General features: G+C 56.5%; 1 protein-coding gene across 4 annotated transcripts in view; it reads left to right on the top strand.

The window, feature by feature from the left end:
* Window positions 1-378: 378 nt before the first annotated feature.
* Window positions 379-26197, top strand: part of SEZ6 (seizure related 6 homolog) — a gene marked incomplete at both ends in the record, with an annotated part of 43864 nt that continues 18045 nt past the window's right edge. For all 4 annotated transcript variants that reach the window (XM_082860581.1, XM_082860580.1, XM_082860579.1 and 1 more), the window contains 3 exons: window positions 379-433; window positions 20558-21226; window positions 21663-21796. In XM_082860581.1, coding sequence (XP_082716707.1) covers window positions 379-433; window positions 20558-21226; window positions 21663-21796 — 858 coding nt within the window. The remainder of the gene's footprint in view (window positions 434-20557; window positions 21227-21662; window positions 21797-26197) is intronic.

The following is a 26197-nucleotide window of genomic DNA, read 5'->3' as shown; positions in this document are numbered from 1 at the left end:
AGGCTGCTAATGGGGGAGAGGGCAGCAGGCTTGGCTGGGCGTGGGCAGCGCGGAAGGGCGGGGGCCGTGTGCCCACATTAGCAGGGAAGTCCTTCCCTTGAGCTGGCGGCGGCGCGGGAGCCTGTGCTCCCGCCGCCGCGTCTTCTGCGCCTTTGCTTGAGACTTTACGGTAAGCCGCTCCTCCCGCGCCCCCGCCCCCAGCCGGCGCGGCGATCCCCGGCGCCGACGCCAGGCGCTGGCCGTGGTGCTGATTCTGTCAGGCGCCGGCGGCGGCTGTGGCCACGCTCCCTCTCCCCGGCAGGACCCGCACCCAAGCCCCGCCGAGCTCCCAGCCCTCCCATCGCGGCCCCGACCTGGGGCGCGGCCGCTACCGGCACTATGCGCCCGGCAGACCTGCTGCTCCTGCCCTCGCTGCTGGCGCTCCTGGCTCACGGTAAGGGACCCCGGCGTCCGGCGGCAGGACTGGGCAGGAGCAGGGTCCCGGGGGTGGGAAGAGAGGACCATCCCCGCGCTAAGCTCCGCGCATCTGGCTACCCAGCCCAGGCACCGCGCTCCGCCGGCTGCGCTGCCCCCCGCGCCGGCCGAGCCGGGCGGGGCACGGGCTCCGCGGGCGGGAAGCTGCCGCTGCTCCCGCCATTCGCACCCGGCCGAGACCTCGCCTTTAATCATCTCTCCAGATCTAATGGGATTTTTCAGCGGCAATTCATCACGCCACCCACTTCCCACATACACTCACGCGTTCACCCGCTCGCTACCTCTCCACACTCCAGGCGTCTGGGAGCGCTGGGGCGCGTGCCGGGGGGCAGAGCACAGGGCGGTGAGTCGGGACGGTCCCGTTGGCGGCCCAGGGTCCCGCCTCCGTTGTCGCCCGCCAAACTTCGTTCGACTTTGCCACCCGTTCCGGGGCCTCTCACTGCGGAGGGACGGGGCCGGATGGCGGCCGGACCCGGATTTGGGACTTCGCTCACCTCTCTCCGCCTTGGCGCTGCCACGCGGGAGTCGGGATTTAGAGTACAATTCCAGGGAGAAACTCGGGGGGTCCGGGGACCCCTATCAGGCTCCTCACTCTGCCCTGGGCTGCAACAGCTGAGGTCCTGAGATAGAGACTCTGTCCTCCCCGGAGTCCTTTCCTTGCACCCTCCATTCTTGCACACGCCCGGAGCTCTTCCTACCTCCCTGCCTGCCGTCCTGCTCGGCCCCTCCCCACCCCATGGCCGCAGACTCTTCGCAGGAGGACTGGTACCTCACCCTGCGGTCCTCGGTTCCCCGCTTGCGGTCAGATTTCCAACTTCATCGGTCCCGGGTCGAGAGAAGCTTGGCCATGGAGTGTGCAGCGAAGGAATGTTAGGGAGAGGATGGGGGTTCTGTGCCTCGAGGAAGGAAGGTTTCCAACTCTCGGCGGGACCTGCCCTGGCTCAAACAAACGCTCTCAAAACTACGGACACCCACGTCTTTCTTCCACTGCAGCCAGTGACTGGTGTGATTGCCGAAACCTTGCTTGGCGTTGGGACCCGCCATCCCTAGGAGTATGGTTCGTAGGGCATGATGTGGAGGGGGGAGAAGGTGGGAGTTTCTAACCTCTTCGCTCCATCTTTCCAGGCCTCGTTGGAGCTCAGGGCGGTGGGGCCAGGGCCAGGTTGGGCCCCTGGGCCACGGTTTTCTTAGCTCTGCGTCCCCAGAGACGTGGAAGCCCCTCTCTGAGCCTCTGGCTCCAGTCACACGCAGCCAGGTGTGCTCACTCTGCTCCCTGGCTGCCCAGACCGGGTTCTTTTGTGGCTCCAGGAACTCAGTGCCATGTGTTCCCGCTGGGGAAGAAGGAAAGAGTCCTGAACGCCCTACAGGGCCAGGGCAGGGAGAGGGGGAGGAGAAGCTCGCATCCTGGCCCAGCTGTCCGAAAATGTCCCTGGGAGCCCGGGGCATTTCTTGTGATTGGGCCATGTCCTTGTGCTGGACAGCTCCCTTGGGGTGCAGGGCCTGTGTGTGCCTCCTGGCCTGTGGTCCGAAATCTCCTGGGTGGGTGTGTGGGTCTGTGTGTGAACGTAATCAGGGCCCAGAGTGTCCGGAGTAGTGGGTCCGAGTGTGTCTGGGCTTCAGAAGGTCTGGATGTTGCATGAGGGCTCAACAGTGAGTGGTGTGAGGAGTGTGTAAGGCCACCAGTGTGCAGTGCAGCCTCTGCCAGAAAGCTCCCTGCAGGGCTGGAGTGAGACTGCGGGTCTCCAGGAGGATGGCTGGTGTGGCCGGGAGTCTGGGGAGCCTCGCTAGGCTTGTGGGTGTGAGCGCTGAGAAGAATCTGTTCACTCTGTGGCAGAGAGTCTGTGTGTGTCCAGCCAGTGTCCCTCCCTGACCATCCGGACCTCCCCAATGCCCACGAGACCTCTCCCCCAAGGGGTGTGTGGGATAGGGGTCTGCCTGCTTGGAAAGATCTTTATTTTCACTCCCCAAGGGAGAAGAGGAAGGAGCCTGGCAATGCCAGGCCTGAGGGGAGAAGGCCTGGACCTGGGCCAGCCCTGGCACACCCCTTCCTCCCAGCGGGGCTGCAAGGTCCCAGTCGTTTGGGTACTGAGTGGTCTCACTGGCAGGCAATGCATTTGGCCATCTCAGGGCTCCTGGGGGCTTCAGCAATGAGAAGGCGGGCCCGGAGCAGTAAAGACCTCGGCCTGTGAGCCTTTGTGGCTGGGTGGTGCATCCCTCTGCCTCGTGGCCTCGAGAGGGGAGCCTCAGCTTTCCTCACATTTTGGCAGAGAGACACAGGCTTGGATGCAGCCGGAAGCAGCCCAGAAGTGGCAGGAGGCGGCATAGGTGGAGACCTCAGGGGCAGGGCGAGATCGTGCTGGGCCAGGCTCAACCCCATGGGTTCAGTCCCCTATTCCCTCTGCAGCTGCGGGGGCACGATCGGCCTGAGGCTTGAGGGGCGCCATGAGCCACCGGTGGTCCTCTCAACCCACAGTTGGTACCCAGCGATCCTGCCACAAGGGGAGAGGAAAGCGGTTTGGGAGGGGCGGCGTGTGCTTGAGCCTGCTGTGTCAGTTTAATGATTTTTAATGAGCAATTACCTTTAGTCATTCTCCTAATTTCTGAATATCAATAAAGTTAATTAAACTCTGCATGTGTGAATGTGGCCTGGGGAGATTGTGAAGGTGGAAGCAGCAGAAACTGGGGTGGGGTTTGGGTCTCCAGAGGTAGAGGCTGCCTCCACTGGCTGTGTGACCTTGGACCTGATGCTCCCCCTCTCTGAACTCTGATGGAGTATGTGGTGGGAAGAGTGAGGGAGGGGACAGCAAGTAGGGGTTGCTCTCTGTGCCAAGAACTGGGGGACGGTGTCTGGGAGGCAAGAAGAGGAGGAAGTCTTGGCCTCCAGGAGCCCTAGTGCTGAAAGAGTTAACAAACCAGGGCTGCCTTAACATAAAATGGTAATTGCCGTTTCCTGCAGACTCTGTGGTAGGTGCTGGAGTCTGATCGAATATTCCTGAGTCTGGGGGCTACAGCCAAAACTAGCACCAAGCCCTTCTCCCTGTTGCCCAACCTGGCACTTTGGGGTAAGGAAGGGAGTGCTGGGCACAAGCCTCAGTGGGAGACAGTCTAGATTGCACTCAGAGCCCCAGAGGTTGACATGGCGGGCAGGAGGCTCCCCTGGCTTTCTGAGGAGACTGGAGGACCCAGAAACTGCCACGGACTGGAGGGGAAGTCTGGGTTGGCTTTTTGCCCCTCACGGGCCTAAGCTCATCAGGCTAGGCAGGCCCTGGCAGCGGTCCCAGCCTCCTCAGCAGGGTGGCAGCTTAAAATGCCTTGGAGACACCATGGGGCGCTAATGGGGATTGAGGAGACACAGGGGCTGGGTTTAATTAGAAACTGGGCTTAATTAGAGCTTCTGTGCCCCTCCCACCATGGCTGCCTGAATGGTGGGGGGCATGTCAACAAACCTCCTTCCTTAGCCCCTCCCTCCACCCAGCCCTAGGTGCCCAAGCGTGCCAGCCTCCTCCACCCTCTTTGTCCCCAACTCTCCAAGCCTTTTCAGGCCCCGTTTGCCAGGCTGGGCTCAGTTCAGGGATGCTGCGCCCCAACCTTGGCAGAGCTGTCAGAGCTGGGTACCCCAACCCCCAAATAAGAAAGAGGCTGTGGAAAAGGACGTATAGGTAAGGATTACTTTAGTGAAGCAACCTCTCACTTCGGATGGTTAAGAGCCTCAGGCTACCTGTCTGTCCTCAGGCATGTCTCTGTCCTCTGTGGGTCTCCACCTCCACCTTAAAGTGCACCAAACTGGTGGTTGCCAAGCCTGGAAGCACATTAGGGCCTCCAAAGGCTGTCAAGTCATGCACATTTCTGGGTCCCCAGCTTACTGGCCTCCTCTCAGGGAGGAAGTGCCAGGCTGTGTATGTTAGAGGCTTGGGGGCGGGGGGTTGGTGTTGAGGAGACAATGCTACCAGCCCTAGTTAGCAGCTGGGAGGTGGGGAGCAGGTACTAGGAGGTCTCCAAGGCCCCTTTCACAGTAATTCCGGCAGGAAGCCAATTTGCCCAGCCAGGCCAATCAGTTCCCCAAACTATCCATGTTTTCAACAGCTTCTGGTCTCTTGCTGTTCCTCCTGCCTGAAATTCTTTTCCCCTCCTGGGCCAACCTGGCTCACTCCATCTCATGCTTCAGGTCCCAGCTTAGTTGGCCCTTCATGCAATTCTTCTGCACATATTTATAGGACATCTACTATATGGTTTCTCAGGGGAAGCCTCACCTGACCTCCAGCCTGGGTCAGGGGATTCTTCCGTGCTCCCACCATGCCCTGGCTTTCCCCCATCAGGTTACGCATCTTGTTGGAACGCGAGTACCTGATTGCCTGATGCTCCTTTCCAAGAGCAAGACGGAACTCAAAAACAAGGGTACCAAATCTGTTTTGCTCCGCCCCTTCATTTCAGGGCCGTTCTAGAATTCCTCTCTGGAAGAAGTTTAGGGTCAGCTGCCTGTTTAGAAAGGAGAGCTGGGTGCATGGCAGCTGGGACTGTGTCTTGAAGCTGAGTTTGCGTAGCAAGCACACTATTTTTACATAGATTGTATGTTAGGATTTTTTCCCTCTCCTAACGGTTGGCCAATTATCCCAACTGTAAATTATAGCCTTTACTTAGTTTTTCCCTTCCACAAATTAAGCTGTCACGCTGTCAGCCTGAGGTGGCTTGGGGGTGGGGTGCTGATGGCCATTCTGAGAGGGCTAAAGCCTCTCTCCTGCTGCCCTAGTGCCACCACTGCTTGGGTCCCCAGTGGCACAGAGCCTAGCACGTGGCATGCATTAAATACACGTTGAATAAATTCATGAGCTGTGCAGGTAGGCAGCGGCAGAGTTAAGCCCAGAGCCTAGGCTTCTTGACTCACTCCCACAGCATGTACCCACCACTTCTGCTGGCTGGGAGGGGGTGCCCTGCATGAACTTAAGGACAGAGACAAGGGAGGGGTAGCCCCATGTCTTCTGTCTTTATCACCTCCTCATCCATCTCAGCTTCAGACACCCTCACAGAGCTTGGAAGGACCAATATGAAACCTTGGGAGCAGCTCTGAGCCTGTCATGCCCTTGAATGAGAAGGTGGGGGTAGAGGAGTCATCCAGGACCACCACAGTTCATGTCCAGGAACCTTCCACAGCTCCGAAAAAGTGGCCCCTGCGGTGTATCCATCCCCTGGGGTACATTCATTCATCATTTCACAAACATGTTATTGAGGTATGAGGTCTGGCTCTGAACCCTCAGGGGCCAAGTCTTTCATTTTTAAGCCTTTTCTATTTTAATACAAGAGACTAGTTATCCCCACTTTACAGATAGGAAAACTGAGCTTCCGAGAGATTAAGTCACTTACCCTGGGCTTAAAGCCAATAAGTAATAAGACTACTCCAAAGTGCCTGCCCATTTTGCAAAACCTGGCTGCAGCCAGCACTGTGTCTACTCCCCCACCCTAAGGCAGAGCTTCAGTACAAGCAGATGGGAACCCAGAAGAGTATCAATATCCTTATAATAATAATAATAGCAGCAACAATAATAGCAAACATTTATCAGATACCAGCTGTGTGCCAGGCACTGTACTGCTTTATATACATTTAGTCCTCATATCATCTCTATGAGATAGAAGCTATTATCTGCATTTTATAGAATGCCAAGTTCAAGCCCATGTTGTCAGACAGACCCAAGACATAATGGCTCCTAACTTTCTTCTAGCATGTTTCTAATGATGACAGTGGTTTATCTTCCTGATGTCTACCCTCAGTCCTTACTGATGTAGATTAGGGACATTTTATCTTGCTCAGTCCTTAGAGGCAGAGGAAAAAAACATCTTTTCTGACACTTGGAGGCCAGTATAGAGCACGGGACTGGGAGTCAAATGAACCCTGAAGTGTTGGCCCAGAGGCCAGTGACCTTGGGTAAGTCTTATTCTCCCATCTTTTAGGAGCCTTGGTGAATGAGAATACGAGTCACTCCTCTCCTGCATCTGGGCTGCCCCACCTACCCCCACCCCTACCCCCACCCCCGCTGAGGCCCAGCCCCCAGGGGGGAAGGCCCAAGCTTGCCTGAAGCTCAGATCTTGGACAGGACTGGGAACCAAGCCTACCACAGCTTCCCTCCACCTGCCTACCTGCCACGCGGCTGCCTGCCCTGGGAGGGGAGGATCGATGCCGCAGCACCGGCAGTGCTGTTGGCCATTGATTGTTGAGATTTCTCAGGCGGGCTCTGGAGTAAACAAACCTGCTGCTTCTCCAACAACAATCCGGGGTCTCAGGCTGCAGAGTGCAGCCTTGCCGGCAGACAGGCTGGTGGAAAGGGGCGGGGGTGAGGGGTGCTGGCTGGGCTCAGCAGGGACAAGGGGCTCTGCCAGGAGATGAGAAGGAGCTGAGTGTGTGGGAAGGTGGGCAACGGAGAGACTGGGTGAGGGTGCTAGGGTGAACCCTAGACCCTGTGCATGCCTTGTTCAGTCCAACCTCTACATTTTTGCTCAGCCATTTTTCCATACCTGGAATGCTATCCCTGGGTCCTTCTGTTTATTTCAGTTCAACTACCCCCTCTTTTCCTGATCATCCAGCCCAGAGGGCTCTCTCTCTTCTCTCAACACTACCACCCATCAGAAACTTAGCCACCCATCCATCCTTCATCCACCCATCCCTTTTCCATTCAACAACCCTCTATTGAGCACCTATCAGGTGCTTTAATAGGCAGAAATGCAACATAATCCCTGCCCTTAAGGAACTCATTTTGGAGGGGAGCTGCCTTCTTAATAAACTCAGCTGTGACTGCCTCCCCAGCTAGACTACAGACCCTCTGATTTTAATTAAATGCGATACGAACAAGATGCTCAACAGCATCCAACCACTCACCTTCAAAAGGACAAGAGATTCCTGGCCAGGGACTGCTCTGAGCCTCAGTTTCTCTTCTGTAGCAAGAGAGTTCATCTTTGGGGTCTTTGAGGGCCCAGTGAGCCTCTGGGATCCCTAGGCCAGGCCTTGCTTGGTGCCCCCCATCACAACTCCTTCCATCTTTGCTGGGTCTGAGTGTCTCTCTAACCTCCCAAGAAGGCAGAGCAGGTGCAGGGCCCCTCCTGCCACCAAACCACATGTGCTGGAGAATCCAAGCTGTGGGTGCAGTCCCCAGGGGCCCAGCCGGAATCCTGCACCCATTAACCTCAGCATCTCCCTCAGTCCCCCACTCCTCCCCTCCCCATGGGCTCCTCTCTCTACCCTCAGGACTCTCCTTCCAGCTGGTCATGTGCTGCAAGGGCAGAACTGCAGGGCCCCTGTGAAAAGTGCCTGAACCACAGAGCAACCCCCAACAGATGCTCATTTGCATGCTGTTTTACCCCCTTTGCATTCTCGCTCCTTATAAAAGGCACAGAAGCAGACCCTGCCCCTCCCACTCTCAGCCCCGATCCCTCCCCCATTCCCACCCCCATAGCTTCTCCCTCTCTCCCTCCCAGCCCAGCAGCTGAGCACCAGCTCCTTTGTGCCCCAGGCAGCCACCTGCTGAGTGTCTGGCCTGGGTCCCACCAGCCAGCAGGTGCCTAGGGAGCCCCAAAGCCTGTGAGGGGGGGATATCATGCAGTCTGGAGAGCCAAGTTGTGCCTCCGGGAGGAGGGGGCAGCCCCAAAGGAAGAACATGATTAGAAGAATGCTGGTCAGGGCACCAGGACTCCCAGAGTTTAAACCTGATACTGGCTCTTACTGGCTGGGTGACCTTGGGCAAATCATGTCACCTTCCTGTGCCTCAGTTTCCTTGGGAATTCATGGCATCTGTCCCACCTCTTTCAAAAAACAGCATCCAAAATCAAAGAAAATCAGAAGGGGTGGTGACAGGGAAGAAACTGGAAGCCCCACTTAAGAGGAGGGTCCTCGTGTAGCCAGAGCTGTCCAGCACCAGGAGGGGCTGGTTTTCAGGTCGTCACTGAAGGGGCTGGGTCAGAAGCCGGAGGAGCCCAGGGCTGGACTCCCAAGGCAGGGGCGGGCAGTGAGTGCCAGCTGGCCCAGGTCTGACTAGGAAGCTGAGACTAGCAGTGCAGAGGGATGAAGGTTGGGGTTAGAGTGCTTCTAAGGGCTTTCACCCTGGCTCGCTGCTCTGATGGACATTCTTAGATATCATTTATATCCAGCAAGGGGATGTGCTAGTGATTGGAAACATCTGGTCTGGCAGCTGGCAGCCTCCCTCTTGTTGTGAGGTCCTATTTTCTGGCTGGTTAGAGGAAATGGGGGAGAGGGAGTCACCTTCTTTTGAGGACGGAAGAGCCCCTGGCGTCTCCAGGCAAAGGTGTAAAGGTGGGACCAAACAAGGCGTGCCTGAGAGAGGTCATTGGTGCATTTGCTTATCCAGCCTCCCCTGGTCCAACTTCCTTCACCGCCCACTCCATTCTTTCCACCTCCTGACAGAGCCTAGCCTTGCTCTTCTGGGTCCAGCCGTCTCCCTCTCATCCCCCCACCCTGCCCGCCAGCCCAGGCTAGGAAGAAGCCTGCCGCTCAGGCTGGGGTGGTGCCCTCAGCCTAGTCTCTGTTGCACCTGTATCCCTGATGCTACCTCTGGCGCTCCCTGGTCCTTCCCTGCCCTGGGCCTCGAGCAGAGGAGACTGACAGGGACACAGAGGGAGGACTTAGCCTTTTCTACTCAAGGTGTACACACACCCCATCTGGCAGGGTCCTTGGAAGTCAGAGCAAGGTTGAGTCAAGAGAGAAGACTGAGGGATTGGGGTCTGCACAGCTGGGTCCATCTGGTGTTCCCAGGGGGTCTGGGGGAGAAGAAGCCCCAGATATGCAGGTAGCCATGTCTGTATATATCTCTGCCTGGCTTGTCCCTCTACCCCTGGGTGTCTGTGTCCATATGTCCCTGCATATCTGTACCCTTCTGTCCCTATGCCCTGGGACTGTGGCCCTGGGTGTAGGCACAGCAGGTCCCAGTTCAGTCTGGTCTCTCCCCTCCCCAGAGCCTGTTCCACTCTCTTCCTCCCCAATCTTGGGCTCCACTGACCCCTCAAGGAGACTTGAGCTGCTGCTGCTATTTTTAGCTGCTCTGCACCCCTCCCCTCCCCCACTCAGGCTTGCTGGGGAAGTGGGGAGGACAGGAAGCCTCACAGGCTGGGGTGCTGGGCTGGTAAGGCCCCTTCCCCTCAGTCCCACAGGCCATAGAAACAAGGGGAGTCTGGGATTGTCCACAGGTGCAGGGCCCATGCCCTGGGGCAGCTTAGGCCCCATGCCACCTGCCTGGGGCTAGGAGAAGGTCCCAGGCTACCCTCCCCCACCCCCTCCAAACCTCTAAAGGCAGATCCCAGGCCTCCAGTGATTCTTCCGCAGGCCATTTGGAAGTAAGGCAGGACCTCCTGCATCTCCCCCATAGAAGCTGGAGAGACAGAATGGAGTTCAAAGTGTGAGGGAGACGGGAGGGAGTATACCTGGATGAGGCTACCCACACACACACAGGGACTTCAGGTACTGGAGATGAGGTGTATGGGGTCCAGTGACGTTCAGAAGGAAAGTGGCAAGTCAACAGAGCACAGTCCCCTGCCCTGCCAGGCCCCCTCCACTTGTACCACTGCCCACTGTGAGGCTCCACCAACCCCTGCAGTTGGGCACTGATAGTAGAGGGGCTGTGACTCTCCACCCCACCCACCCAAAGAATCTAAAAAGCCAGGAACCAAGTACTATATGAAAAGCCAGACAGGCCCAGAGAGGGCAAGAGAAGCCCAAGGTCACACAGCCTGTCCATGGCAAAGCTACCTCCATGCTGGAGACAGGGCTCTGACAAGGCCTCACCAGTCTTCTCAGCTTTCACAGCTAAGGACAGACACTCTAGTGACCCCCAGGGGAGAGAGAGCCGACCTCAGCATTAAGGATCAGGGCAACTGGGGGTCTAGGTGCAGCCAAATCCCTCAATCCATCTCTTCCCAGATGTAGCTGACAAAAGTAGCCACAGGGCAAAGGTCACAAGGTCACTTTGGCCCTGGTACGTAGAGTGAGACTCTTCCTCTGACCAAAGGCCACAGAATCTTGGGGCTACCGGGCCGGCCATTCAGCTCAGAGGTGAACACAGGCACTGGGAGTAACCTCAGTAATGCCAGCTTTTGAACTGCAGGGGGGATTGGTGGGGGGAGGGAGAAACAGCCCAAAGATGCTGGTACCTTGGTACCCTGGTACCTTGCTGGGCTCAGTGGCTAGGAGGGACTCTCCTCCACAGGTACCGGGAATTGGGCAGGGGGCAGAGGATGGAGGGGATGGCCATTCCTCCTCCTCCGTAGACCACCCCCTGTCCCCCAGCTTCACCACTGGGCTGGGCTGAGCCAGCCCTGGTACTAGCTCCAGGGAGAAGGCCTTCACAGCCTTCCTCAGCCCAGCTGACATTTCCAAGGTTTTCCATTCGGAGAAATATGATCCCTGCTGCTGCTGAGGTGGCTGCGCTGGGGGAGGGCTGACCTGAGCACCCAGCCCAGGGCCACATCCCTCCTCTGCCCTGGCCACACTCCTGCCAGCTGGCATTATCACGAGGAGTTAGCAGAATGGTTAGGTACCAGCTGGTGAGGGAGGTAAGGCCAAAGAGGGTCCAGGTTGTTCCTCTCCTTCCAGCCTGCCCCAGGGGTGGGCGTCAGTCCTGCTGCCCCCACGTCCAAGGCCAGCCCCTTTCTCTCTCCCAACGCCCCACTCCAGGCCCCCAGCTCCTGTGCCACCTGTCCAGCACCAGGAACTGCTGGCAGGCAGGGCTAGGGGTCCCAGGGCCAGCAGGCAGGCAGGAGCGGGGAACTCAGGGCCGCAGGGGAAGGTGTAGAGCACAGCAGGCGACGCTGTAGCAGAGGCCTCATTAATCACCTCTCCAGCCCCCAGCTCTGCAGTGGCGAGACCATATTAGATTTTAAATTGGAAAGCGGAGAACATGGCAGTTAGCACTCCCTCTACCCTGGGCCCCTGGCCACAGCCTCACAGGAGAGAAGGGGCAGTGGGGAGGAGAGGGCAGCAGCCCAGAGCCCTGTCCCCTCTCTCCCCACACACCCAGAGCCTAAGGGACTGTCCAGGCCACATGACCCTGGGAAGGGTCAAGTCAGGGTCCAAGAAGGGCGCAGGGTGAAAAGGAGGCAGCACAGCAACCGCCTTGGGGAGAAGTGCATCCCTTCTGGGAGGTTGGACCTTTCCAGGCTTGAGGACCCTGAATCCAGGTTCCAGGGTGTGGCGTCCATGGTCGAGAACAAAGGGTAATGACTTTTGGTCCTTGTGTGTTTGGGACTACACACACACACACACACACACACACACACACACACAACACACATGCAGACACATGCACACGCTCACGTATACACACGGACCCACATATTCACAGGCCCACACATGCTCACATGAAGCAGTAACTCTGCAGTAGAAACTTGAGCCCAGGCTGTGGAACAGGCAAACCCAGTTCAGACCCCTTATCTGCCACTTTCCTCCTGTATGAACTAGGATGATTCACTTTGCCTCTCAGCCTCAGTTCCTTCACACACAAAGTGTAAAATATTGATTCCAGCCATAAAAGGCGCTGCTCTGGGTGGAAGACAGCCCCCTAGGAAGTCCTGCCTGACCCATGGAGGGTGCTCAGTAAATGTGATGCCCTCCCCTGGTCCCAAGACCAGGCAGCTACTCTGGGGCTGCCCAGGAGCCCTGGGGTGCTGGCCAGGCCAGGCTCCCTGCCCCTGTGTGCCTGACTGGGCAGGGAGGTAGCGGCAGGTGAGCCGAGCACAGCAGGCATTGTCATGGAGCGTTCACACACCCTGGCTCCGTCCTGGGCCAAATCGCCAGAGGCCAGGGATTCCTGGCTGCCCTCCATCCATAACGTCCTCCTATACCGGCTCTGCCTGAGGTCCCCAAATTGCCCATTGAACACCCCACCCCTCCGAACATCAGTGCTCAGCCCAGGTTGGGAAGAAAACATTGTGGGTGGGTGGCACCAGTCCTCCCTGAGGAGTGAGTGGCTGACAGGCTCAGCTCTCCTGAGGCCTTTATGAAAAACCTAAAGAACTCCCAGGGCTCCTTGTCACCTCTCCCTGCCCAACCCCAGGCCCCAGTTTTCCCAGGCCCAAAGGAAGGGAGTAGACACCGTCAGCCCATCTTTTTTTTTTTTAATAAATTTATTTACTTATTTATTTACTTATTTTTGGCTGTGTTGGGTCTTCGCTGCTGCACTCAGGCTTTCTCTAGTTGTGGCGAGCAGGAGCTATGCTTTGTTGCAGTGCGCAGGCTTCTCATTGCAGTGGTTTTTCTTTGCTGTGGAGCACAGGCCCTAGAGCACACAGGCTTCAGTAGTTGTGGCACATGGGCTCAGTAGTTGTGGCTCGCGGGCTCTAGAGCAGAGGCTCAGTAGTTGTGGCACATGGGCTTAGTTGTTCCGCGGCATGTGGGATTTTCCCGGACCAGGTCTCGAACCCGCGTCCCCTGCATTGGCAGGCGGAGTCTTAACCACTGCGCCACCAGGGAAGTACCCTGTCAGCCCATCTTAATCTTCTCCAGGACCCCCTCCCACTCTAGGCTCTTCCCTTCTGAGCGGTGAATACTTCTGGGTCTAGAGGTCGGGTTTTGGAGCTGCGCTTTCCATCATGGTAGCCACCAACTACATGTGGCGATTTAAATATAAATTCATGAACATGAAATCAAATTTAAAATTCGGTGTCTTGGTCCCACCAGCCACATTTCAAGGGCTTACTAGCCATGTATGGCTACTGACTACCATGACAGACGTGCAGACATAAAACATTTCCATCATCATGAAACGTTCTATGAGACAGCACTGCACTAGGGCTGCATGGCCTCTGCGTTTGAATCTGACACATCCAAACTGGTAACTTGGGAACTGCCCTTCCCTGGGTCCCAGTTTCTTCACCTATAAAAGTTCATATCTCAGAGTTATTGTGGGGGGATAAATGAGTTAATTCTGGTAAAGCACCTTAGAATGGTGCTAGGTGTATGGTAAATTCTCAGTAAACAGTGGCGTTCAGTATTTTTTTCACAGAGCCCTTTGTGGCTCACCAGATCCTGGAATGTGATACTTTTTTTCCATTTTACTGGTGGGGAAATGAAGGTTCGGGATGGGGAAGTGATTTGTGCAGGGGGACCAATTAGCCTGTTAGGGGCGGGACCAGAACAGGTGGGCTGACTCCTGGGTGTTGCCTGCTCTACCCCCATTACTCCCTCCATCGGCAAGAAGACCCCAACGCTGGAGATGCCGAAGCCCAGGGTTACCCGCCCACCCCCAACCTAGTACAATGGGGGAGGTAGCTGTTCCTGGCAGCTCAGGAAGCAGCATGCTCTCTGTCGCTGGAGGCATGCCCACAGATGGCAGACAGCCCCAAAAGTATTGGAGGGTTCACTCTTCAGAACAGTTGGGCCAGATGCTCTTTGAGCCCCAAAATCTTGAGTTCTAGCCCTGCCCCAAGTTTACTGTGTGACCTGGGAAACCTCTCTGGATTCTGTTTCTTCCTGTGTAAATGAGGGAGGGATGAGATGCACACAGAGGCTACAAGGGCTCAGATTCTGGGGAGCAGCCGCTTCCTTGCCTAGGTCCCAGCCAGGAGGAGATGCCCCCATTCGCATTTGTACTCCAGATTTAACCGAACTGCCAGGAGTTGGCCAAGAGAGGGAAGTAAGAGGGTGAGATGGGGGATGGTCAGTGGCAGGGGAAGAGAGGGCAGTCTGGGGTTGCAGGGCCCACCAGCTTGTGCCGATAGACACTCTTCATCAGTTGCCAGTTGGGGCTGTGCTGGGGCACTGCCAAGGGTTGGCTGCCCATCTTCTCCCTGCAGGACACACTTCTGCCCACCCCTGCCCTCCCCTGCCCACTCCTCCTGGCCAAGGGCCAAGCACTTTGGGGAGCAGGGTGCCTTCCAAGTGTGCAGACAGGCAGAATCCTGGCTTGGAGAGTGTGTCCCCTGAGCCCACCTTCAATGTACCTGGCACCAGGGGTCAGCATTTGTGGGCAGAGATGCGGGAAGAGAGATGCCTTGGGCTAGATCCTTGGCCATGGACAAAGCTGTACGTGTGCTGAGGGCCTACCGAGAAGTGCTCCCAGGAGATCAGAGGAGAGAGCTGTTGTCACCCACTGGGCCAGGCAGGGATGGCTCCCTCAGTCCCAAGTGGGGATTGGAGCTGGATCTGGTAGGGTGGGGAAAGTTTAAAGAGACAAAGTAGTGAGCAACAGGGAAGAAGGGGGAAGGCACCTGTTCTGGCAGAGAAGTTCCCTTTGAGTGTATCTGCCGCACTCAAACCACTGCCCACCCTAACCGCTGGCCCTCCAAGACACCACCAGGACTCCTTCCCCATCACCCCAAGCTGCAGTGCTCCCAGCAAGAGTGCCCTAGGATAGTGACGGCCAGGCTGGTGGGGAGATAGTCAAGAGGTACAGCTGAGGGTCAGTGGGAGCAGTAGACTGAGCTGAGCTATGGAGCGGCTGAGCTCTGGGTTCTAGCCCCAGGCTTGCCACGCATGGGCTGTGCAACCTCGCACAACTTACTTAACCATTCTGGGCCTCAGTGTCTCTGTCTCTTGGGAGGATAACTGATTACATGTGAAACTGCTGAGTGCATGCTTAGCACGTGAGCACTGAGTAATGGTAGCTGCCTGGCTGCAAACCACAGGAGGCAGAACGTGTCCATTCTCCTCTGCCATACCTTTTGGGTGATCCTGAAGAAGCCACACGCCCACTCTAGGCTTCAGTTTCCCCATCTGTTGTATAGGGCTTCTATTGCCTTTTCTGTTAATACAAGTAGTCGACAGCAGCAAACCTACCTCAGACACAGGGATACTGTGGGGTAATTATTTCAGTAGTAGAACATGGAATCAGGCCTCAGGGGCCCTATGTGGCCCTGCCAGCCTCCAGCTGGGGACCCTCAATTCAGGAGGTAGGCCTGGGCCCAGTGGAACCGTCGCTGTGGAGACCAGGCTCTGGCTCTGGGGGGCCCAGGTGCTCTTACTCCAGGAGCCTCTCTTCCCTCCCTCGGGCTCTGGGATAAAGGGGGTCCACGGGGGCCAGGCCCTCACTAATTCCCTATTAAAACTTGAAAGGGGCCAGAGAACCTCCAGAATAAACTCATTAGCTTTTATGGGATAATAAATGGATCCCATTAAATACTCATTCTCCCTATGCTGGGCCAGCCTAACCTCCAGAATCCTGAGGGGTAGCTCCCTGCCCACTGTATCCCCCAGGTTCCCCCTGTGCCCACCTGCAGCCATGGTGCTGCCACAAGTTGGGGATCAAGCCTGACCTTTCTGAGAACTGTGGGGTCCCCTTCCTGTGCCAGCCGCTAAGGCCAGCAGGTCCCCCCGCCCTTGCAGAGGACGGGGTGGGACTGGCCGTTGGGAGGATGGGCCTGTCTCTAGATGGCCCTCACCAAACCCAGGAGGTCCCCACTCCACACCTGGAGAAGCAAAGGCTCGAGTGGGCAGCCCCCTGCCCAGTCACACCGCTAGTGAGACATAGATTGGGGATTGGAACCTGAGGTTTTTCTTTCTGTCTGGAGCAGAAAGATCTGCAGACACAACAGCACTAAGCAGACAGCCCGCCTGGGCCTGAGGTGGCATCGGGAGTGTGTTGCCTGGTGCAGCATTTGCCCCAGGCAGGGACCACCACCCTCCGCCATTGTCTCCACACAGACCAATTCCAACTCCTCAGCCCGCAGGGGCAGTGACCCTTGGCAACGTCCTGGGCCTCACTGAGCCTCAGTTTCCCCAACTCTCAGACAGGGACAGAACACCTACCCAGCTGGATGCTATGAAGAAGAGTCCCCAGTCGTTGTGGCTTTCCCTAAACAGAAGCTAGCACCGCGCCCCATCTAGATCCCAGTCTGTGCAGGTGGAGCACGCGGCCCCCTGTCTCCACCCTCACCCAGCTGGGCCCAGGGGAGGAGCGGGCAGGGCAGGCGGCTTTCCCTGGGAGGCCCCGGCGGGGGCTAAGAGGAGGGGGCTTCCAATCCCAAGAGGGGCCACAGGGGGGCGGCGCGGGCCGGGAAGCGGAGCGGGAGAGAATCCACTGGGGAGGCATCCTGAATGGCTCATTAGTGCCGATGAAAGCCTTTTTTCATTTCGTCTAAATACTTTAAACAGGGCTCCCTCCGATGTCTATTTGCATAGCTTGAGAGCTAATGCGGGGGGAGGGCCCAGGAGGCAGCGGCGGGGCCCACCAGGGCTGGGGGCTGCCGGGAAGCTCCGCGGCAGGAACGGCGACAGGGTGGTGTGGGAGCCGAGGGGTGTTTCCCAGTCCCAGCCCACCTGGAGGACGCAGCCCCCGGCCCCCGCGGGAGCAGCAGCCCAGGGTGTGCATTCCTGCGTTTCGGCACCGGCACCGCGCAGGTGGGGATCATGGGGGGCTGTTTTGCTGTGGGCCACTGTCCCCCACATACATGCCAGCCGCGGAGGCGGCTGCCCTTTGCGCAGCGCGATGCAGTATTATCCTCCTTGTACAGCTGAGGACGCTGACATGCTCGAGGTCACACACACTGCCACACAACAGGGGACATGGTCGCCCAGAAAGGAGAGGCCTCACCCGGGCCAGCTTCTCCCAACCCTAAAGGCCTGCTCAGTGCTGCCCTGGCAGGGGGCTGCCCCCCTCGGAGTGTGGCCTCTCCCTCTGTAGTCCCCGCCACCAAAAAAAAAAAAAAAAAAAACAACAAACAAACAAAAAAACCCTGCTATTTAGAACAAAAAGATCCTCACAGAACCTCTCCAAACTGCCCGTTTTACAGCTGAGGACACAGAGGTGACTTGCCCAGGCTCACTTGACTTTTAAGTGGCAGAGCTGACATTTACACCCCAGTGTATGTGTGACTTGGCATGCCCGCCCTGCAGAGCAGTGTCCTCGGCTGCTGGTTTGAGTCCCAGACTCAGGTGTGCTTTGGACACAGAACGGGGGCTCCCTGGGTCCCAGCCAGAAGGCTTCCTGAGGGCCCAGCTCAGCTCAGCCTCAGCTCAGGTCCCAGATGCCAGAAACTCTGGCCTCAGCTCCACTTCTAACCTGCATAAGACCGTGGACAAGTCCATTCCTCTCTCTGGGCCTTAGTTTCCTCAACTGGCTAAAGGACTTTCTTGCCTCCTCCTGTGAGGCAAGCTAGTGTCCTGGAAAGACTAGGGCTTTGTGAACCAGATCAACATAGGTTCAAATCCCAGCTCCACCTTTGTGTGACTGGACAAGTCCTCACCTTACCTTTCTAAGCTTCAGGTTCTTTTTCTGTAATGTGGGAATAAGAGTCCCACCTCACAGACTCGTAGTGTCAATTAAATAATCCAAGATACGGGAACGGCCCAACTCAGTGTCTGGCACACATTAAGGTGCCTGATGAGACTGGGCATTTGGGTCTCTGACACCTCCTGCTGCTTCCCCTGCATCACACTCCCCGTTTGTCAGTCTCTACACCTTTGGACTCAGTCAGCCCAGGCAGAGAGAACCCCAGGAACCTGGGGAGGGGGCTCACAGGGCCTCAGGATTCCATCAGAATCATCCAGGGTGTCTGGAGATGCCCTTTCCCTGGAAATGGCTTGTCTCCCGGAGATTATCTTACCCTCTCTGATAGTGGGTAGCGCCCTCCAGGCCCACGTGGCAGCTGATGGTAGAATCAATTTGCTCGTTTGATATGCTATCTCGATCCCACTTAACCAAGTGCTCAGTCCCCCCAGATAACACAATCAGTGCAATCGACAGTGACGGGAGGTGCCCATTAACTCTGCTCCATTGCCCAGCACCCACCTGGCAGCCAGCCGGAGGAGCTGTGCCCGCTACGGTCCCTTCCTGAGACAGAGGCACTCCCTCTCCGAGTGAAGACTTCCGCAGGTGCCTACCCTGGGAGCCTCTGCTACACCTCTTCTTGGGCAACCCTGGAAGGGGACACTGGAACCCTCAGGCTCCAGTCTATGTGATGAGAAAGGCTCTTCTTCCTTGTCATATGCTATGATCACTCTCAGGTAACCTGGCAAAGACCGTGTGACATCTGGGGGCTGGGCAAAGAGAACAGCCCCGTGCTGGCATGTCAGAGGCACTCCCTGGACCCTCCACCACTGACTCAGATGAAACACACGGGACACTGCCAGACCGTCTGCTCCAGGGGATATGGGTCTGGCTGGGCATCTAGTCTGGACACTGTGTTGTCAGTGTCTGGTACAGAATGCCAAGGCACAGATGGACTCCTTTAGTGAGCATCTCAGGAGATAGGGGTTGGGCCTCGTTCCTCAGGGCTTTGGGGCCCCAAGGCCCCTCTGACCCAGAGCAGTGGAGAGCCCTCTGACCTGCACCCCCCTCCCTCACACCAATTTCCTCCCTCCTCCCAACTGTCTGACACATCAGAGCTACCATGGTCTCCTGGACAGAAGGTAGGCCATCTGCCGCTTCCTCACGCCTGCCAATCCATGGGGTGGGTGTGAGCCTGTGGAATGACAGCCCCACCATCGGATGTGCAGAGGAACCAACCTTCTCCTTGCAAACTCTGTTATCTCACCCTGGCTGTGTTTCCCTTCAAATCTTCATGCAGCCATTTTGAGAGCTGTTAAAATCAGAATATCTTCCCAGCCTTCTCCAAACTGGCAAAATTCTATGTGAAGTGAATCTGGAGCCAGCATCCATTGACCTTTTTCTGGCAGTCAAGTATCTGGGGAGCCTAGTGGGCCACAGGCAGAATATGCATCATCTCTTCAGCTATGTGTTTAAATAAGTCAATACAATCAACAGCATAGCAACCTCAGACCAGTATCAGCAAATAAGTTTCTTCTTCCATAGCCTATCTAATCAATTGGTAGTGGCTGCCTGGATAACTGTGTTAAGAAGGATTCTGAAGCCCCATGTGGCCTCAGCAAGAAATAACCAAAATTGGTTAATAATGTCTACCATGGATTTGGGGGGGAGGGGCTTGTAGCATGCAGATGACCCTACTTTAGATCCTGCCCTAGATGGCCCCTGGCTTGTGTCAAAAGAAAGATAAAGAGAATTCAGAGAGGCACAGCAAATGGGAAAGGGAAGTAATATTATCTCAGTTAATCCTATAAAAGAAACCCCATTTTACAGATGAGAAAAATAAGGTTCGGGGAGTTTATTATTTGCCCAAGGTCACACAGTCCCATGGTGATGGATTTGAAGCTACATCTGCCTTACTCCAGAGTTTACATCTGCCTTACTCCAGAGTTTAGCTTTTGTAGAAGGACAAAAAAGAGAGAGAGAGACAAAAGAAATTATTTTCTGAAAAGTGAGAGAAATAGGGCATAATGGGACCCCAACAAAAATGTCGTCATGTGTCCGTGAAGGAATCCAAATATATGAAGCATTTCCTGAGACTAATGACCAGGTTCATTGAGAACAGAAAGTGAACTTGAATGCAATGCCCTGTAATCTCAGGCAGAAAAGTCACACTGGTGGGGGATGGCACTCTTGCTAAGGGTGTCATCTCCCGTCTTCAATTACCTGGTCGTTGACTTTGAGCAAGTCATTTCCTTTCTTTGACCTTGTTTCGTCATTGGTAAAATAAGGCCTTTGAGCTACGTTAGGGATGAGAAATATTTGTTCGTCATGTTGGTCTGAGGTATCAGGCATGGCTGCCTAGAGTGCTGTGTTGAGAAGGATTCTGAGGCCGGATCTGAGAACAGCCAGGAAATAGTGCAATGATAGATTAGTAATGTCCACCTCTGGTGTTGGAGGAGAAGGGATATCTCATGTGCCATCCTTAAAGTATGTGATATCATCTCACTAAGAGCTCTAAAATTCTATAGCTCCATGATTTTCAACCATGAGGACACTCCCCAAGGCTCTATGTCAAAAGAGAGGTGGGGGCTTCCCTGGTGGCGCAGTGGTTGAGAGTCCGCCTGCCGATGCAGGGGACGCGGATTCGTGCCCCGGTCCGGGAGGATCCCACATGCCGCGGAGCGGCTGGACCCGTGAGCCATGGCCGCTGAGCCTGCGCGTCCGGAGCCCGTGCTCCGCAACGGGAGAGGCCACAACAGTGAGAGGCCTGCGTACCACAAAAAAAAAAAAAAAAAAAGAGAGAGAGGTGGGCCTCCTACTGCCTGGACTAGGTGTGATGCTGCTCACTGTGGGGCAGGAGGAGAACCTCTGATCATCTGTTACTATTTCAGGACTTTCCTCGGAGGCCCCTACAGTGGGGGAAGAGCAGGCCCCAGGCATGGAGGAGACGGATGGGGAGCTGACAGTGAACCCCACACCTGAGCAGCCAGAACGAGGCATCCACTTCGTCACAACGGCCCCTACCCTGAAGCTGCTTAACCACCACCCCCTGCTCGAGGAATTCCTACAAGAGGGGTTGGAGGAGGAGGAGGCAGAGCTGAGGCCAGCACAGCCCTTCCGGCCTGACCCACCTACACCATGCACCCCGAGTCCCCTTCCCCTTCTGGCCAAGCAGGACAGCCGCCCCGTCTTCACCAGCCCCACTCCAGCCATCGTGGCAGCACCTACTCAGCCCCAGTCCAGGGAAGGACCCTGGAGCCTGGAGTCAGAGCCCTCTGCACTTCATATCACAGCTCCCCTACCTCCAGGGCCCAGTATGGCAATGCCCACCCCAGGCCCAGCAGAGAGGCCCAATACTACACCCCCTAGCAGGTCGTGGACTCCGACCCGAGAAGGTCCTGGAGACGTAGGCAGGCCCTGGGCTCCAGAGGTCATGTCGCAGACCACAGGGCTTGGGATTGAGGGGACCGTCACCACCTCTACGGCTTCAGGAGATGATGAGGAGACCACCACCACCAGCACCATCATCACCACCACCATCACCACAGTCCAGCCACCAGGTCAGCTACTTGAGGGCTTGCAGATCTAGAGATGGGAATGGGGGAGCTGAGGGGCCCCTGAATTCCTCCCTCTCTGTCACTGTGCTGGCCTGCCTTGCCCTTGGGAACCAGACAGACCCAGGTTCAAATCCTGATTGGAAGCAACTACAGCAGACCTTAGAAATTTTATCTCACCTCCCTGAGCCTCATCTGTAAAATGGCAATAAGACCTACCTCATTGAGCTATTGCCAAGAACTGAGACAAGATTGCACACAGTAGGTGCTCAAGAGAAAGCGGTCCCCTGCTTTTAACAGGGTAGTAGACCTCCCAAGGGGTGAGCTTCACCACACACACACGCGCACACACACGCACACACATAAACACACACAGGTCAGCCATAGTTGGATCCGCTTCGCCAGAGCTGGGTTTAGCCTTATGTCTCCTCCTGCCTCCCAGGCCCTTGTAGCTGGAATTTCTCAGGCCCAGAGGGCTCTCTGGACTCCCCCACAGCCCCCAGCTCACCCCTTGATGTTGGCCTGGACTGTTTCTACTACATCTCCGTCTATCCTGGCTACGGTGTGGAAATCAAGGTGAGTGACCTGGATTCGGCAGGGGCAGAACTGGGGCTAGTGTGTTATCTTTCCGGAAAGGTGCTGGCCATGGGGGCGGGGGGTTGGGTTGAGATGTGCAGGGTCAGCAGTTGGACAGGGACCTAGGGCCAGGACTGGGCAGTGGGCCTAAAACATGGTTGGATTCTGCCCTGCGCCTCAGGGAGTGAAGAGGGTCCTGCTCCCGCGCAGCGATGCCTAGGCTGAGAGGGGCTGCTGGAGAAGCACGTGTGCCTATCCTCTTCCCCCAAGGGTTTAACCAGGAGCTCAGGAGAGCCTGAGGAGGGGCTCTAGCCTCGATGGGCACGGGATTGGGTGAGCATCTGAATCCATGCGTCTGAGTTGAAAGAACCCAGGGCGGCCTTGTTGGACCTGTGAGAGCCGTGGAGCCTCACTCACTCACATATTCACTCGCTCCTGTATTCACTTACTCTTTCCCTTCAGCAAATACTCCCTGAGTAGCTCCTCTGGGCCAGGCCCTGTGCTGGCTCCTGGGATGCAGAGGTGGGAAGAAAGACATGGCCACAGCATCAAAGGTGACCAGCTGCTGGGAGAGCCAGACCTAGTGCCCAGCCCCCTGCCCCCTACCTTCCTGGGCCATCTCATCCCTCCCTTGGCATAAGGCTCCCTCTTAATCCCCAAACCTGAGCCTGCAGGTCCTCATGGCTGTTCCACAGGCTCCACCACCTCCACAGGCCCCAAACCCAACTCTTCCTTTTTGTTCCCCCAAACATGCTTGCCACCCTACTCCTGTCCTCAGAGACTGACCCCAACCAGTCAGAAACCTAGAGCAGAGCCACCACAGTGCATTGTAGATGGCATCCCTGGAGCTGTGTGACCAGAGGCACCTTGGCCCTTCCCTCTCCCTGTTCCACCAGCTCCCTGATGCCCAAGTTCTATCACCATGACACTCCCCCAGACTCAGGTCTACCTGCTGCTCCCCCTCTATCCCAACCGCCACATGGTCCAGCCTCTGTCACCCGTCCCCTGATGCTGTAGTGGATGCCTCACTGGTCACTCCACTCACGCTTGCCCCCATTACCATCCTCCACCCACACTGCAGTCATTTTTCTCAAATGAAATTGATCCTACCTCCCACGTCTCCCCCAAGGGCCTCTAAATCAAGGCCAGTGCCTCTGGGCCCATCTCTAGCCACTTCTTCCCTTGTTCTCTACTCCTGCTTTGCACTAAACGTCTTGCAGCTAAGGGAATGGGTCAAGCGCACTTTCCCCACAAGCCCCAGTTTCACCTACTGGTCCCTTTGCATGGAAGAGTCATCCTCCTATCTCCTCCCCTAGGACTCAACCCTGGCATCACTTTTTCTGGGAATTCTCTCCTGATCCCCAAAGCCTGGGGCATCCCCCATCCTCGCTCATCACGCTGTCTCCTACGGGTCTGTTTATAGCTGTCATCTCCCCAGTTAGACTGTAAGCTCCTTGAGGGGTGCCTTGGTGTACACGGCCCAGACTGGGTTCTCCATGGGCTGACTGAATGAGTGGACAAATGAATGGAGGTGGGGAGGAATGAGGTGACATTTGATGTGACTCTGGAGACTTAATGGAGGTGGAGAGGAGAGGCATTCAGCCCAGTTGAGGGAATCAGGGCAGTGACTGAGGAGCACAGGGAAGGGGCAGAGGAGGAGTCCAGGGAAGAGGACAGCTCTGCCTATCCGCCGTTCCCGGCCTGCTCCCCACGCATCCCAAAGCCCCTGGATCTGGGCCTAAAGCTAGCTCAGCTGTCCCGGGGCAGCACCCTCAGCCCTGCCCTCTGGGGATGTCAGGTCCAGGTCTCTGAGCCAGGCCCTGCGGAGGGGGACATTCTCCCAGCACTGGTGGGCCCCTCCCCTTCTTTCTCTAACTATTTGCTCCTGTTCTGTCAAGCCCTGTGCCCCTCGCTCTGGTCTGACTGGGAGGGTAATTAGGAACAGCCACCTCACCTCAAGCCATTAGCACTCAGTGCTGCTTAATTAAGGTAATTAATGTAAAATCATCACCTAATGAGCGGTGGCACTGGCTGTGGCTCACCAGGTGGAAGGCACCAGCTGCAGGTGTGGGGAAGGGGGTGGGAGGGGGCAGATGCCAGGCTGGCTGCCCCTCTGCAGGCCTGGGCTGGTTCTACCCCCAAGCCTACCATCCCCACAGACGCCCACTAGGCCAGGCCGGGCCCAGTCCCGAAGAATGGGCCGGGCCCATTCTCTCCACAATGAGGCAAGATGCTGCCTCTGCCTGCCCTGGCCCTGGCCCAGGCACAAGCCCCACCCTGGATACCCACCCTCTCATGGAAGCCCCCGGAAGCCCCGGAAGCCCCGTGTCTGTTGTCTGGTTCTGCCACATTTTTTTTATCAAATGTAAAAGCCGTTACCAGGCAACCTTGAGAGGAAGACCTGCCACAGCCCTGGATTGCTGTCAGGAAACATAGCAGGCAGATGAGGGCCCCGCCCTCTACCGTACCACCACTGGGCAGAGTCCTTGGGGACCCTGTCGGCCCTGATGGCCGGAGAGCACCTGAGGCCATGGCAGGGAGGGCTGGGTGGGGAGGGACAGAATCATCAGGGCTGAAGCAGGGTTTAAGGTTCTTCCATGGCCAGTTCCAGCAACCTCTGCTCCTATCTAAGCCTCCTGGCCACACCACACAGGCCACTTGGGGACCTAAAGAATTAATGACACTGCAGACCAATACCCAATGGGTAGTTGAAAAACTGAGGCCATGAAGGAAAGGGAATTGCCCAAGGTCACTCCGTTCATCATTAACTAATGTTTCGTTTTTTTAATTAATTAATTAATTTATTTATGTTTGGCTGCATTGGGTCTTCGTAGCTGCGCGCGGGCTTTCTCTAGTTGCGGCGAGCGGGGACTACTCTTTGTTGCAGTGCACGGGCTTCTCATTGTGGTGGCTTCTCTTATTGTGAAGCATAGGCTCTAGGTGCGCAGGCTTCAGTAATTGTGGCTCACGGGCTCCAGAGCGCAGGCTCAGTAGTTGTGGCGCACGGGCTTAGTTGCTCCGCGGCATGTGGGATCCTCCCAGACCAGGGCTCAAACCTGTGTCCCCTGCATTGGCAGGCGGATTCTTAACCACTGTGCCACCAAGGAAGCCCTAACTAATGTTTTTTGATGAGTGAATTTGTTCCACAAGTACAGATTGAGCAATTACTATGTGCCAGGCTCTGTACTGGGCACTGGAGACACGGATCTTCACAGTTAGTGAGGGAGACAGAAATCATAAATGATGACCCCCCAAAAAAAAAAATGATGACCACAGAATGCACAGTGCTGTTGGAGATAGGAGTGGGAAGCACAGAGGACGATAGGAATTCCAGGATAGGGCACACTCCACCATGGGGGGGCCAGGGGGGGTCAGAGAAGGCTCCCCAGAGGTGATGATACCTGCTCTGAAGCCTGAAGGATGAGAGGCCAGCAGCCAAGCCTCAGCTGGAAAGCAGCAGGTAAGGCAGACTGGCCCTTGAAGCCTGCCCAGGCAGTTTTGAACGGGTGACCTTATTGCCTAGGAGCAGGAGGTGGGCTTAATGGCTTCTGGATTGCACTCCTGCCAGAGGCTAGGCCTGAGTGCAGTGCCCTCCTGCCCAGGGCTGGCAGTTGGGCCAGGCCACGCTGTGCACTGGGGGCAAGACAGATGAGACAGCTGGAATGCCCAGGAGGCTGCCCACTGCTCCTTCAGGCTTGGGGAGGGCTTGTGGCTTCTTCCCATCATGGGTAAGCCCCTGCCTGCCCTTCCGTGAATTCACAGGGATGGCTCAGGGTAGGTGGAAGGGATGGAATCCAGGCAAGGGGGACTGGAGGAACCATGGGAGGAGAGGAACTTTTTTTGTTTTTCGTTTTGGCCATACCACGCGGCATGTGGGATCCTAGTTCCCCAACCAGGGATCGAACCTGAGTCCCCTGCATTGGAAGTGCGGAGTCTTAACCAGTGGACCACCTGAGAAGTCCGGAACATCTTAAAGACCCAAAAATCACACTCCTGTGCAGGTCAGCCTGACACCATGCTGAACCCCTGCCATGTGGCCACAGCTCTGGCTAAAGGCTGGGCCCCTGGGCAAGACCCTCTCAATCCCTTCCTTGTGAGGAACAGCCTCAGGGGTTCCAGAATCCCTAACAGCCCATCTCTCCATGGCTTAGAGCACAGCCCCTCATAACCTGCTTCATCCCTGGCCCCCACCTCCCCTCAGGATGCTGCAGCTATCTGTGCCTTCTGAGGCCGAGGGTCTGGGCTGCCCGTAGAAAGAAGGCCAGGGCCAGCCCTCTGTGATGGGAAGAGGCTTGCCTATTTCAGCTGGGGATTGGGCACTGGGCTAGGCTCTTTTTAGAGAGATCCAGAGAAGACCCTTCAGGGTGGGTGGGCATGAGCCCCATGGCCCATGAGGGTCCC

Source organism: Leucopleurus acutus (assembly GCF_964270905.1).
Source record: "Leucopleurus acutus genome assembly, chromosome: 19".
NCBI lineage: Eukaryota > Metazoa > Chordata > Mammalia > Artiodactyla > Delphinidae > Leucopleurus > Leucopleurus acutus.
This window is presented reverse-complemented; position numbering and strand designations above follow the sequence as displayed.